The sequence below is a fragment of the Rattus norvegicus genome, chromosome 11, assembly GCF_036323735.1.
Source record: "Rattus norvegicus strain BN/NHsdMcwi chromosome 11, GRCr8, whole genome shotgun sequence".
Taxonomy (NCBI): Eukaryota; Metazoa; Chordata; class Mammalia; order Rodentia; family Muridae; genus Rattus; species Rattus norvegicus.
This window is the reverse complement of record NC_086029.1, coordinates 22,226,461-22,239,624: the sequence shown is the minus strand read 5'-3', so window position 1 is coordinate 22,239,624 and position 13,164 is coordinate 22,226,461. Positions and strand designations below refer to the sequence as shown.

The following is a 13,164-nucleotide window of genomic DNA, read 5'->3' as shown; positions in this document are numbered from 1 at the left end:
CGCCACTCCAGTCGGATTTTCAAGCATCCCTAGATCCAGATAGCCTGGATGACCACACTTGGCTTTGTACATTTCTTTAAGCTATAACTTACATGCAGAGAAAAAAAAAAAACTACTTTCTGTTTATAGTTCTATACAGTTTGATTAATACATACAGTCACATAATCACCGATGGTGGTTTGAATGAGAAATGTCCCATAGGCTCACATATTTGAACACCTGGAACCCAGTTAGCAGTGCTGTCTGAGGAATTATCAGACTTGAAGGATGGAGGGAGTACATTCCCAGGGACAGGTTTTAGAGGTTCATAGCCTCACCCCTCTTCTAATTTATTCTCTCCCTCCCTCTCATCCTCGCTCTTGCTCTGCTCTGCTCTCTGCCTGTGATTGAAGGTGTAATCTCTCATGTTCCTACTCTAGACATCTGCTGCAACCCCTCCCCTATAAATATGGACTCTCCACCTGGAATTGTGTCTTAGTTAGAGTGCCATTGCTGGGAAGAGACACCATGGCCAAGGCAGCTATTATAAAGGCAAACAGTTTATTGGAGCTGGCTTACATGTTCAGAGGTTCACTCCATCATCATCCTGGTGAGATGCATGGCAGGATCCAGGCAGACATGATTTTAGAGAGGGAACTGAGAATTCTACATCTTCATTCAAAGGCAGCCAGGAGGAGACTGTATTCCTCAGGCAGCAGGATTCCACACTGGAAGAGCTTAGGCATAGGAGACCTCAAAGCCAAGCTCCCCTTCCCACAATAGAGACACACTTCCTCCAACAAGGCCACACCTACTCCAACAGGGCCACACCTCCTAATAGTGGTTCAAGTAATCACATGAGTCTATGAGGGGCAAACCTATTCAAACCACCATAAACCACCAAATAAACTCTTTGTGCTGAAAGTCATTTTTGATGATGGCCTTTAACGCAGCAACAAAAAGGAACTAATACACCAGCATAGTAACTGTGGTTTAAAATACTTTTATCATTTTCAGATAGTACCCTTGTGCCCTTTTCCCCTGATAATAGTCTATTTTCTCTCCCTATCCATTTGGCATTTCCAGAATGTCTGGAATAGATTAATACACCATGCAAAACATTCTTGCCTGACAATATCAAATCTGAAGCATTATACTCCTCTATGGTACTAAAGATTATAATCATTTTCATGTTCCTTTTGCTGATATCAAAGACTTTTTGACAATGTCTGTTTGATCCATTTATTTCATTTTCAAAACATAGCTTTCTCCCTTCTTGTGTATTAGTATTTGCTTATTCTCCAAGAATAAAGCATGGCAGGCTCTCTTACAAGGGATTTTTTCTTGGGGGCTGGGGGTGGCTTTACTTGGTACATTTTTGTTTTGGGAGGCTTTTCTTCCTTTTTGGTTCTCCTTCCAACTATTAGACTACAAGCTAAGAAGTCTTATTTCTTGATATTGTGCTTTGCTTGTAGTGTTAACTCTGACTAATGCAGGGATGACAAAAGAAAAGAAAGATGAAGATGATGAAGAAAAACAGCATCTAAATGATCGAGGTCCCTATGTAGTAGACTGTCTACTTTTACTGAAGACTCAGAAGCAATAAAAGACTAAAAAAAAAATCCAAGAAATGTGATATCAGCTACTAACTGCAAAAGCTCTTGAGATTACCTATGCCAATATTTTTAGCAATATTATGTCTTTTTTGTCAGGACACTGCAGCAATGTTGAGTAAATTTACAGTCCTCTTTCTAACACTATTTTTCTCACACCCTGTTATTTTTGTGTACTGTATTCTAGAAAGTAAAGATTCATGAATACATGTATTGCATAGCAGAAGCAATTAGACCAAATGAAGTAAAATATTTAGTGAATACTATGACATTAGCTGGAAAGTCAGATAACTATTTGAATCATTAATATTAATATAATTAAACATGCAAATTAAGTCTTCATGACAGAAAAATAAAATATTAATACCCTCAATGCTTTTAAAATACTTACTGAATTCTCCAGTAAGAAAAACTCCTTCTGCTCCTGGGGCCCATTCTTTACAGTATATGCCACCATCGGAACATCTGTGGATGCCAAATGACTCATAGCCTCTGGAGAACTTATCAATACCACCTTCATTCTCTCCAATGTCATGCAAAACCTGGTTAAACTTCTTATACCTTTGAAAGAGCACAAAAGAAAGAGAAGAAGTTAGAAATTTTGTCTTCCAATGAAAAGAAAGTAACATAGTCAAATCAGCAAAAAAATAAAATTACTTTTCAGCAGAGCTGTTATAGGGCAGAAACTTTGGCAGACATCTAGTCTCTTTTTCACAGCTACTCAACTGTGTCTCTGAAGTATGAAGGAGGTCACAAATAATATGTTAATGAAAAGCTTGCTTGTTTCCGATAACTGTGTCTTTAAAACTATGGTGGGGGTGGGGGCGGGTTGAATTTGATCTGTGGGCTGTAGTTTGTCTATCTTTAAATCATCTGACCATTGAAAGAACAATACCATGTCCAATCACAAAAGCCAGTAGGCATAAAGTGAAACTGACGATTCCCAAACTGAGATAGGCACAGCAAGCATTTGGCTGCTCCTGACGCTCCTCTAGATCCTCAGGATCCCAGAATCACTCCTGATGCATTCAAACATAAATACAACAACAACAACAACACCTCTACTTCCTTTCACTAATTCATCTTTACATCTGATGCAAACTTGACAAAAGGAACCAGAAAAATAAAGGAACAATGCACAAAGTAAACTGTCTTACGTTTGTAAGACTCGAAGTGAGTCTTAACTACTGTGAGGCCCCCCAAGTGAGACGCAAGAACAGAGTTCAACGCAAATGCAAGAAGTTTATTTTTCCAGCACATAGGGGTCGACCCTCAATCAGCCATCCATGGCGAGTGACTAGAAGGCAACCCTAAATGGCTATAACAAAGTTTTTATACTTTTTAGGGGTACAAGTTATATCAGCAAGGTTACAGTTTAAACTTATTAGCTCTGCATATTAACTTTTGACTCTGTTGGCTAGCAAGCATATGATATGCACTGAAACTCTATCTGGGACCAGAGCATCAGGTGCCTATCAAGACATTCTGCGGTTTTTCAAGAATGTCCCTGCTCCTCCAGAGAACTGTGAGTGGAGAATGGAACTTGGCCTAGCCTTGAACAGGGGCTGGAAGCTGGTACTTGGCCTAATCTTGACCTGAGGCAGTGGATGTGAGGCTGGCAAAAGCACCTAGGGTCCTTCAAAGGAACCCCAAACCTACCAACTTTCTGCCAGGCCAAGCTTTGTAATAGCACTTACACTTCAGTAAGAACTAGGGTCCTTCAGTTGGGGTTACAAATGTAGACGTGAAACACATGACCAAAAGCAACATGGGGAGGGAAGGGTTTATTTGAGTTCCAAATCACTGTTCATCACTGAGGGAAATCAAGCAGGAACTCTAACAGGGCAGAAACCTGGATACAGTTGCTGATGCAGAAGCCAATGGAAGAGTTTGCTCAGCTTCACATAGAAACCAAGACCACCAGCCCCAGGAGACCTCACCCACAATGGGCTGAGTCCTCCCACATCAGTCACTAACTATGGCTTCTTCCTCCTTGATGACTCTAGCTTGTGTCAAGCTGACATAAACCTAGCCAGCACACGGATCTTCCATGCAAAAAGCACAGGTGTCAGAACTGCAGCATGACTTTCTCTCCAGTATCTCCTGTAAATATGGGGCCTAGAGAGATAGTAATTCCCAGAAAGATATTGTGAGACTACATGGAAATACACACAGGGAATATACAAAATCTGAGAAGATAACAAAACAAACAAACAAAAGATGAGCAGAGTTTACCAGACAGAATCTGTATACATTTCATAAGAAACAGTGAGTGAATTTAAAACTGACCCCAATTTGTGAACTAAGGCACTATATGACAATAACAGAATTCAAATATAAATAAAGACTAAGGAATGAAATGGGGACAGATAAGTGTCTGGTTCCAGGAATAATCGAAAGGTAACCTGGGGCAATGATTGAATGGATATATAAATAAAAGGCTGGGCTGTGCTCTGCAAGAGTTGAGCTATCTGCATAGCTGTCCAAGAGCCTAGTAAAGCAGAGCACAGAACTGTGAGCTTGTAGACCCCTAGTGGTTCTTTGACCACTCCCAAACACGCCTTCCTCAGGGCCCTCTCTCAGTCAAGGCTAGTCCTTGGCAGTTCCTTTCCTCAGCCTCCCTTACAACGCTCTCATTTTCATTTATAAAATGTGAGTCATACTTTTTTAAAAAAATCAGTTGCCCATGCTGCTAATGGTTTATAATATTAAATGAGCTGAACATTCTTATATAACATTCACAGGAATTTCACTAGGTATATAAAACTATGTTTATAAACCTAGATTTATGGAACTGAAACTGTGTGAAATGAGGCTTTGGAAGTAACCTGGCTTTCTGACATAGTAATGGGCTGAGATCACACTAATAAGTGATAAGACAGCATTGCAAATTAGCAAGAAAAAAATTGCATATCTAATAACCCGTTTGCAACCTGTAAGCCTGCCATTAAAATGTCATCTTTGACAACAGTCATTTCTAATATGATCAAAATTATAAACATTAACTACAGAGAAATGAAAATAAATAAATAAAACCAATTAGGTCCAAATCTTAACCTTCTGTTCCATTCCCTACTGCAAGACCAGCCAGTATGGACAGGATATACCTGGGGTGAGTATGGGGATTCTCAATGTTCTTTGTTAGAATAATCTCATATCCTTTAATTAAATTTCAAAACTGCTTTATTCAAGTAACTTCCATTTTAGAAATGTATTCTTTAGATATTTTCCACAAAAAGTAAGAACACCTAGACATATAATCATGGCGCTGTTTTATCACCAAACTATGGGAAACGATGTCTACAACGGAAAACTAGTTAAATAAACTTACAAAAATATTCACACAGTAAATGGCAAGAATTGCTCTAATTCAGACCAAATCCCATTAAGTAATAATCAAATAATAGAATGACTAAACAACACAAAACAACTCACAAAAGAAATCAGGATTTGGGACAAAAAAAATTACAATTCTTCTCTAGGAAGAAAGAACACGGTCAAACAAGGGCTGATGTGCAGAGAATGCCAGACTCTAATTCGCCACAGTCCTTCCCCAGAGACACACACTGGCCCCCTTAGTAAAGCTCTGAGGGTTTGGTGCCTATGGATGAGGCGCTGAACACACTTACAAAACACAAGATGACACAAACATGCTACTGAGGTTTGCCTTACAGGGGTAGCAGCGACAAGAAGACAGAGCTCACTGAGGAGAGCAGCCCTGGACCCACTGCGAGCCTGGATCTCTATTTCAGGCACTTTACTCAAGACCAAAAAGAAAATCTCAGTTTCCTGTGAATTTAAATGGTAGCAACCACTTCAAAATACTTAACATGATGATCCAGGCAAAGGAATCAGGTTGCAGAACTGACAGGATACAAGAAAAATCAAAACAAACAAAAAAATAAAGACAAAACCTCTTTAAACCTGAAAAGTTTCTTTTGAAAATAAAAAAAAAAAAAAGACTCATATACTAGTGTATGTACTTCTTCGTGTGCATTTCTTTTTCCTGGGGACCCTTTTTAGATGAAATTCATTTATAAGGAAAATGATTTAAAGCAAATGCCATTAAGGAATTATCAGGCAACAAACAGACCAAACGATATGAAGCAACAAGCAAAAAACAATCAGGATTTAGGTCAAAAAAATAAATTATCATAATAAAAATAAAAATACTAACGTATTTTTTAAAAGACACATATTTCCAGAGGTTAAATACATATCATTATTTCATTGTTAATCTACATATGAATGATTAAAAACATTCTTAGGTTTAAGGTGTTATTTTTTTCTAATCATTCTTATAAATTTGCTACGATACTGTTCCAGTGCTCCATTTGGTAAAGTTTCAAATGGAAACAGGATTATTGCACTCTATTACTTTCACCAAATAGTTTGCCTCCCCTCAAGGTCAGCCCCTTAGCTTCTAATACTGGAATGCACACTCCACTTTGAAATCACTATGGCTCAGAAAAGGAAGTGCCTGGAGGTAAAGAGAGCTCATCATGCCTGTGCCCTCTCAAGCTACAGTCGGCTCCCTTAATATCTTTTCAATGAATTTATAGGATGCTTAAAAACTAGGTCAAATTTTGGTAACCAAAACTATATTATGATGTTAATACAGGACCGAGCCTTTTGAACAGGCATGAAAAATTACTGTAAATACTATTGGATGCAACCTATATCAATTAACCTTTAAAAAAAAAGGAAAAAATAGAGGCCCATAAATGTACATTATTCAAGATCAGGAAAAGAAAACCGATAGGATGTAACTCGATTGGTCCCAAGAGGTATCTTCAATAACATCTCAAACTAAAATCATCTGTCCTTAAGAAGACAGAGCCTGTGCATTACTCCTATGCTATTCATCTTACAATTAGAAGTAACACACAGGATAACAGCAGCTTCATCTCTAGAAAGAATCAGTCCAGGTTCATTATTTTAGCCTCTGTATGTGACCTTGAATAAGCCACTTAAAGTTCTCTTCTCTTCCCTCCCTGCCCCTGTTCAATGCAGAGAAACCTCATAGGTCATGGGGATCAATAAAGACACAGTGGGGTCCTCCCACAGCAGCCAGCAGACACTCAATGCTTCCTGGCTGCACCTTTCCTCCAAGTGGAAATGGCACTAGTCTTTGAATCATAGATAGCAGTTTCCTTTCATTTGTAAGACCTGGTTAAACTTTAATGTACATGTTAATTAGGGAATATTTATGTGTTGATCCCAAATTCCAAATGTCTCTGAGAATCTATTCCAGAGAAATAAACACACGTGACCATATAGCATGGTCTCGGTATTCCTCAGTATGACCGTAATATACAGGTTTGGGGTAAAATCTGAGTTAAAGACAAAATTGATTGAATGAATTAAACCCATAGAGAGGCTACTCTAAGGAAATAAAAGAAAATAGGAATGTGGAGAGGGGTAAGGGAATTGACTAAAATTTGATCCCCAGGATAATGACTTATATCAGATCCTATATTCATATTGATGCTCTAATTTCAGACAAGGTTCTGAATAGCACAGTTGTATCTTAAAGAAGAGTTCAAGACCTAAGTGAAAATGTAGAACACATGCTCAAGTGTAGGATGATGTCATTATGCAGCAAGGCGGGCCCAGGATAAGGCAAAGTCTATCATTAGATGAGAAGGAATGATAGGCAAGGGAAAAGTCTAAGAAGGAGAGGGGACGAGGAGCAAGGAAAGGAAGATGGAGACAGAGAAGGATGATTCCGATCCAGGTGGTCTAGGTCATTTTTTTCTTGTCTAGATGGGCGGTTTCTATCTTTATTAATTGGCAGTGAATTTATTCTGTGGTTGCATTGTAGACTGAGAATTTAACATATAAATCTAATTGTTAAACTATAAGTTTCTAGAGCTTTGATTTTACCAGACTACAGGGGATATGAACAGTTTCTGGTAGTGGAGAGACAAGCTGTCTCAGTTCTAGAAGCCTTACTAGGCTATAGCATGCCTCAGGCTAGCCTGGCATGGTACCACGCTAGAAAAGCCCTCTGAACTAAATGTGTGTCAGGCCTGGTAACGACACATAACGGAGAATGTGGGAAAGCAGCCGGCAGAGAAACAGCTGGATCCCTTGGCTCCTGTGGACCCCCTCAGAGTGGAAACTCACTGGTACCTGGAGCCACCAATCAATTTTTTTATTTTTACTTCAACAATCAAGTCCTTATGCATGAACACAGAAATAAGAAACTCTTAGGGGAAGTTCCTTTCTCAGCAGCTCAGATTATGAGATTTGATTTCTGTTTTCTGCTTCCTAGAGGAAATTAATTATCTATCCAGGGAAGAAGCAAGCACAAATGCTCAATGGCTGGAGAGAGGGCTCAGCAGTTAAGAGCACTGACTGCTATTCCAGAGGTCCTGAGTTCAATTCCCAGCAACCACATGGTGGCTCACAACTATCTATGATGGGATCAGATGCCCTTTTCCAGTGTGCATGGAGATAGCTACTGTGTACTCATATACGTTAAATAATTAAATAAATCTTTTAAAAAAAGGTAGTGGCTCGAGAAGAATTTTTAACAGGTAACAGGAAAAGACTGAAAAGGCTCTTTGAAGCAAAAGAGCTTGGAAAGATCAAGAATTCAAGTAAACCCATACCTAAACATAGTAAAAGCAATATACAGTAAACCAGTAGCCAACATCAAACTAAATGGAGAGAAACTTGCTTCAACAATCCCCTAAATCAGGAACTTGACAAAGTTGTCCACTCTCTCGCTATGAGCAATCAGACAACAAAACAACAAAAGGGACTCAAAAGGATACGAATTGGAGAGAAAAAAAGTAAAAACATCACTATTTGCAGATTACAGGATATTATACTTAAGTGAACCCAAAAATTCCACCAGAAAACTCCTAAACCTGATAAACAACTTCAGCAAAGTGGCTGGATATAAAATTAACTCAAACAAATCAGTAGCCTTCCTCTACTCAAAGGATAAACAGCCTAAGAAAAAAATAGGGAAAGGAAACCCTTCACAATAGTCCCAAATAATATAAAATACCTTGGTGTGAATCTAACCAAGCAAGTGAAAGATCTGTATGACAAGAACTTCAAGCCTCTGAAGAAAGAAATTGAAGAAGATCTCAGAAAATGAAAGATCTCCCATGCTCATGGACTAGAAGGATAAATATTGTAAAAATCTTGCCAAAAGCAATCTACAGATTCATGCAATCTCCATCAAAATTCCAACTCAATTCTTCATAGAGTTAGAAAGAACAATTTGCAAATTCATTTGGAATAACAAAAACAATCAGGATAGCGAAAACTATACTCAAAAATAAAGGAACTTCTGGGGGAATAACCATCCTCCCCAGAGCAGTAGTAATAAAAAACTGTATCATATTGATATAGAGACAGACAGATAGACCAGTGAAATAGAACTGAACACCCAGAAATGAACCCACACACCTATGGTCACTTGATCTTTGACAAAGGAGCTAAAACCATCCAATGGAAGAAAGATAGCATTTTCAGCAAATGGTGCTGGTTCAACTGGACTTCAGCATGTAGAAGAACGCAAATCCATCCATTCTTATTGCCCTGTACAAAACTTAAGTCCAAGTGGATCAAGGACCTCCACATCAAACCAGATACATTCAAACTAATAGAAGAGAAAGTGGGGAAGAGCCTCAAATACATGGCTACTGGGGAAAATTTCGTGAACAGAACACCAATGGCTTAAGCTCTAAGATCAAGAATCAATGGGGGTTGGGGATTTAGCTCAGTGGTAGAGCGCTTGCCTAGGAAGCACAAGGCCCTGGGTTCGGTCCCCAGCTCCGAAAAAATAAAAAAATAAAAAAAATATATTAAAAGAATCAACAAATGAGACTTCATAAAATTGCAAAGCTTCTTTCTGTAAGGCAAAGGACACCATCCTTAGGAAAAGATGGCATCCTAAAAATTGGAAAAAGATCTTTACCAATCCTACATTCCATAGAGGTCTAATATCCAATAGATAAAAAAAATTCAAGAAGTTAGACTCCAGAGAATCAAATAACCCTATTAAAAGATGGTGGACAGAGCTAAACAAAGAATTCTCAACTGAGGAATATCAAATGGCTGAGAAACGCCTAAAAATGTTCACCATCTTTAGTCATCAGGGAAATATAAATCAAAACAACCCTGAAATTCCACCTCACACCAGTCAGAATGGCTAAAATAAAAAAATTCAGGTGACAGCAGATGCTGGCAAGGATGTGGAGAAAGAGGAGCACTCCTCCATTGTTGATGAGATTGCAAACTGGTACAACCACTCTGGAAATCAGTCTGAAGGTTCCTCAGAAAATTGGACATTCCACTACCTGAGGACCCAGCTATTCTCTCCTGGGCATATACCCAAAAGATGCTCCAAAGAACATCAACAACAAAGAAACATGTTCCACTATGTTCATAACAGCCTTATTTTTAATAACCAGAAGCTAGAAAGAACCCAGATGTCCCTCAACAAAGGAATGGATACAGAAAATGTGGTACATTTACACAATGGAGTACTACTCAGCTATTAAAAACAATGACTTTATGAAATTCATAGGCAAATGGAAGGAACTAGAAAATATCATCCTGAGTGAGGCAACCCAATCACAAAAACACGCATATGGTATGCACTCACTGATAAGTGAATATTAGCCCAAAAGCTCTTATTACCCAAGATACAATCCACAGACCACATGAAGCTCAAGAGGAAGGATGACCAAAGTAAAGATGCTTCAGTTCTTCTTAGAAGGGGGAACAAAAATATTCATAGGAGGAGATATGGAGACAAAGTTTGGAGCAGAGACTGAGGGAAAGGTTATCCTGAGACTGCCCCAACTGGGGACCCAGCCCATACACAACCACCTGACCCAGACAATATTGCAGATGCCAGAAGTGCACACTGATAGGAGCCTGATATAGCTATCTCCTCAGAGGCGCTCCCAGAGCATGACAAATATAGGGAGGATGCTCACAGCCAACCAATGAACTGAGAATGGGTTCCCAACTGGAGAAGTTAGAGAAAGGATTGAAGGAGCTGAAGGGTTTGCAACCCCATAAGAACAGCAATACCAACCAACCAGAGCTCCCAGGGACTAAACCACCATCCAAGAGTAGACATGGACAGACCCATGGGTCCAGCTGCATATGTAGCAGAGGATGGCTTTCTTGGGCACCAATGGGAGAAAAAGCCCTTGTTTCTGCCAAGACTTGACACCCCTACACCCACCTCAGTGACAGAGAAAGTCAGGGCAGGAAGTTAGGAAGGGTTGGGTAGATGAGTGGGGGAACACCCTCATACAAGAAGGGGGAAGGGGAATGGGATAGGGATTTATGGATGTGAAACTGGAAAAGAGGATAACATTCAAAATGCAAATAAAAAATATCCAATAAAAAAAAAAGACAAAAAGCATTGAGTCAACAATTAAATTGATTCAGGTGTTGTGTTGATTTGAATGAAAATGGCCTCCATAAACTCCTGTGTTTGAATGAACTTCAGTTGGCAGAACTGTTTGGGAAGGACTAGGAGATGTGACATTGATGGAGATGTGTCTTGGGAGCGGGCTCTGAGACCTCTAAAGCCTCTGGAAGCTCCCAGGGCTCCCTCTGTGTCCTGTCGCTCCGGCTGCCTCAGACATGCTCTGTCTGTTCTGCTGTCATGCTCTCCAACCCTCGGAAACGATAAGCACAAAATAAGTTTTCTATATTTGCCTTGGTCATAATGTCTTCTTACAGCAACATTAAAAAAATAGTTAATATAGATGTTTAGCAGAAATTTTCTTTTTATAGGGAAAAGATCCACAATACACAGAAGTATCTACATGTTGACCTTGCCAAACAATATTTAACCGCATAAGACTGTAGAATGAGATCTAGTAATAAAGAAAATTGAAAAGACGAAAAGAAAAAAAAAGACTTTAGAATGAGTATTTTGTGTCCCTCAATCAAATGCAAATGTTTAACAAGAAATAAATCCCCAATACTTCACCTTCCACAATGCTGGAAATCATAGGGATACACCACCACAATTAGCAGAGAAATGTTTAAGAGTAATAATTAGAAGGGTGATGTTTGCTACTATGGGTCTATAAATTAATGAAATCTTTATTAAACAAAAAAGTTGAAAGCACTGGAATTCTGTTATACAAAAGTAATCATTGAAAATAATTTAAACTTTGACTTTATAGTGCATGTTGGCATGAGTCAGCTTCATGTTACTGTAACAAAAGACCTGGGGCAGCAAACTTTAGAAAAAAAGATCTATAAACGGATATCTGTAAGTGGCTGTTTATAACTGCATATAATTGGGATATCTATAGTATACTCTACAAAGGCAGGCAGCATCACAGAGAGCAGTGAAAAGACTGTTAAAGTCAGATGGCAGAGAAGAGCAGTACAGAACACTGCCTTCTGCATGTGTCTTCCAAAGCAAAAATGAGCAACAGAAGGGTTAGGCCTGTGCAACACCTGCACAGACAACAATCAAAGTGAAAACAGGAAGGGCAATAGCTGTGAATAATAGGAGACACAGGAAGGGAAAGGAGAATAAGAGAGAGTTGGAGGTGTGGGGGATAAATATGATCATCAAATATTGCTTACATGTATCAATTGTCAAAATTACTTTTAACTAAATTAAGTCAAAATGTCTGTAAAGGGAAAATGTATTTAGCTCACAGCTTTAGAGTTTCAAGTCTAAGACTAGACAGTCCTGTTAGTTCATCCTCTGATAATGAACAAAATCATTGCTCACAGAACTCCATATTTTATCTGTCCATATTAGCTTTATAAGGACTATACCAATATGGTTCCTTATTTTTCAACGGGATTCCTTGTTTTTCAGTGTCTCTCGTCGAGGGAAATGCATGAATTTTTAACATTCTATTTCAATTTCAGGAATGTTTCCAATCTTCCACTATAAGATACACTCTTGACTTTTACCTGGAAATGGCAGATTGGAACCATGTCAGCAGAGGTGACAGGCAAGTAGTCACCTGCTTCTAATACACTTGCTGAGCATCTATTTTCTGTGGCTGAGAAGAGATAAGACTATGTGTGTGTGAAAACAGCACAGGAGGAAGCAATGCTCTCCCTAGGTAAAGTGCAGACAGAGGCAGGGATGGCTCAGCTGCTAACAGGATTGCTGTGCTCCATTAAGAGCCTGAGTTTGCATCTCTATAACAAACAGAAAGGCTAGTCAGATAGTGTGTTTATGGAATGCACCAGATCCTAGGCAGACATGGCAAACTATGGCAGAGTGATCCCAGTCAGCTCACTGGACTGCTAGCCTCGACTACTTAGGGACAAAGAGAGATCCTGTTTCAAACAAAAGCAAGGTGAAGAAAGATACCAAAGGTTATGCTCGGATCTACACATGTGCCACAGTGTCAGGCGGGAGCAGGTACATGTATACATACAGATAGCATTCATGCACATATTTTAAAAGATTTTTTAGAAAGGGAAAGAACTGGTCAGAATGTAAATTTTACAAAGACAGGGAAAATATCTGTTCCATAATCTAATTATTATAAGCACCTAAAATATTGAAACATAGTAAGGACTCAGTTTGGAGATTTTAGTGAGT

At 39.0% G+C, this 13,164-nt stretch overlaps 1 protein-coding gene across 2 annotated transcripts in view; it reads right to left on the bottom strand.

Moving 5' to 3' along the window:
- The window catches only part of Gbe1 (1,4-alpha-glucan branching enzyme 1), a 265,447-nt gene that overhangs the window by 207,016 nt on the left and 45,267 nt on the right, over positions 1-13,164 (bottom strand). For both annotated transcript variants that reach the window (XM_039088229.2, NM_001100502.1), the window contains 1 exon segment: positions 1,984-2,153. In XM_039088229.2, the coding sequence (XP_038944157.1) occupies positions 1,984-2,153 (170 nt within the window).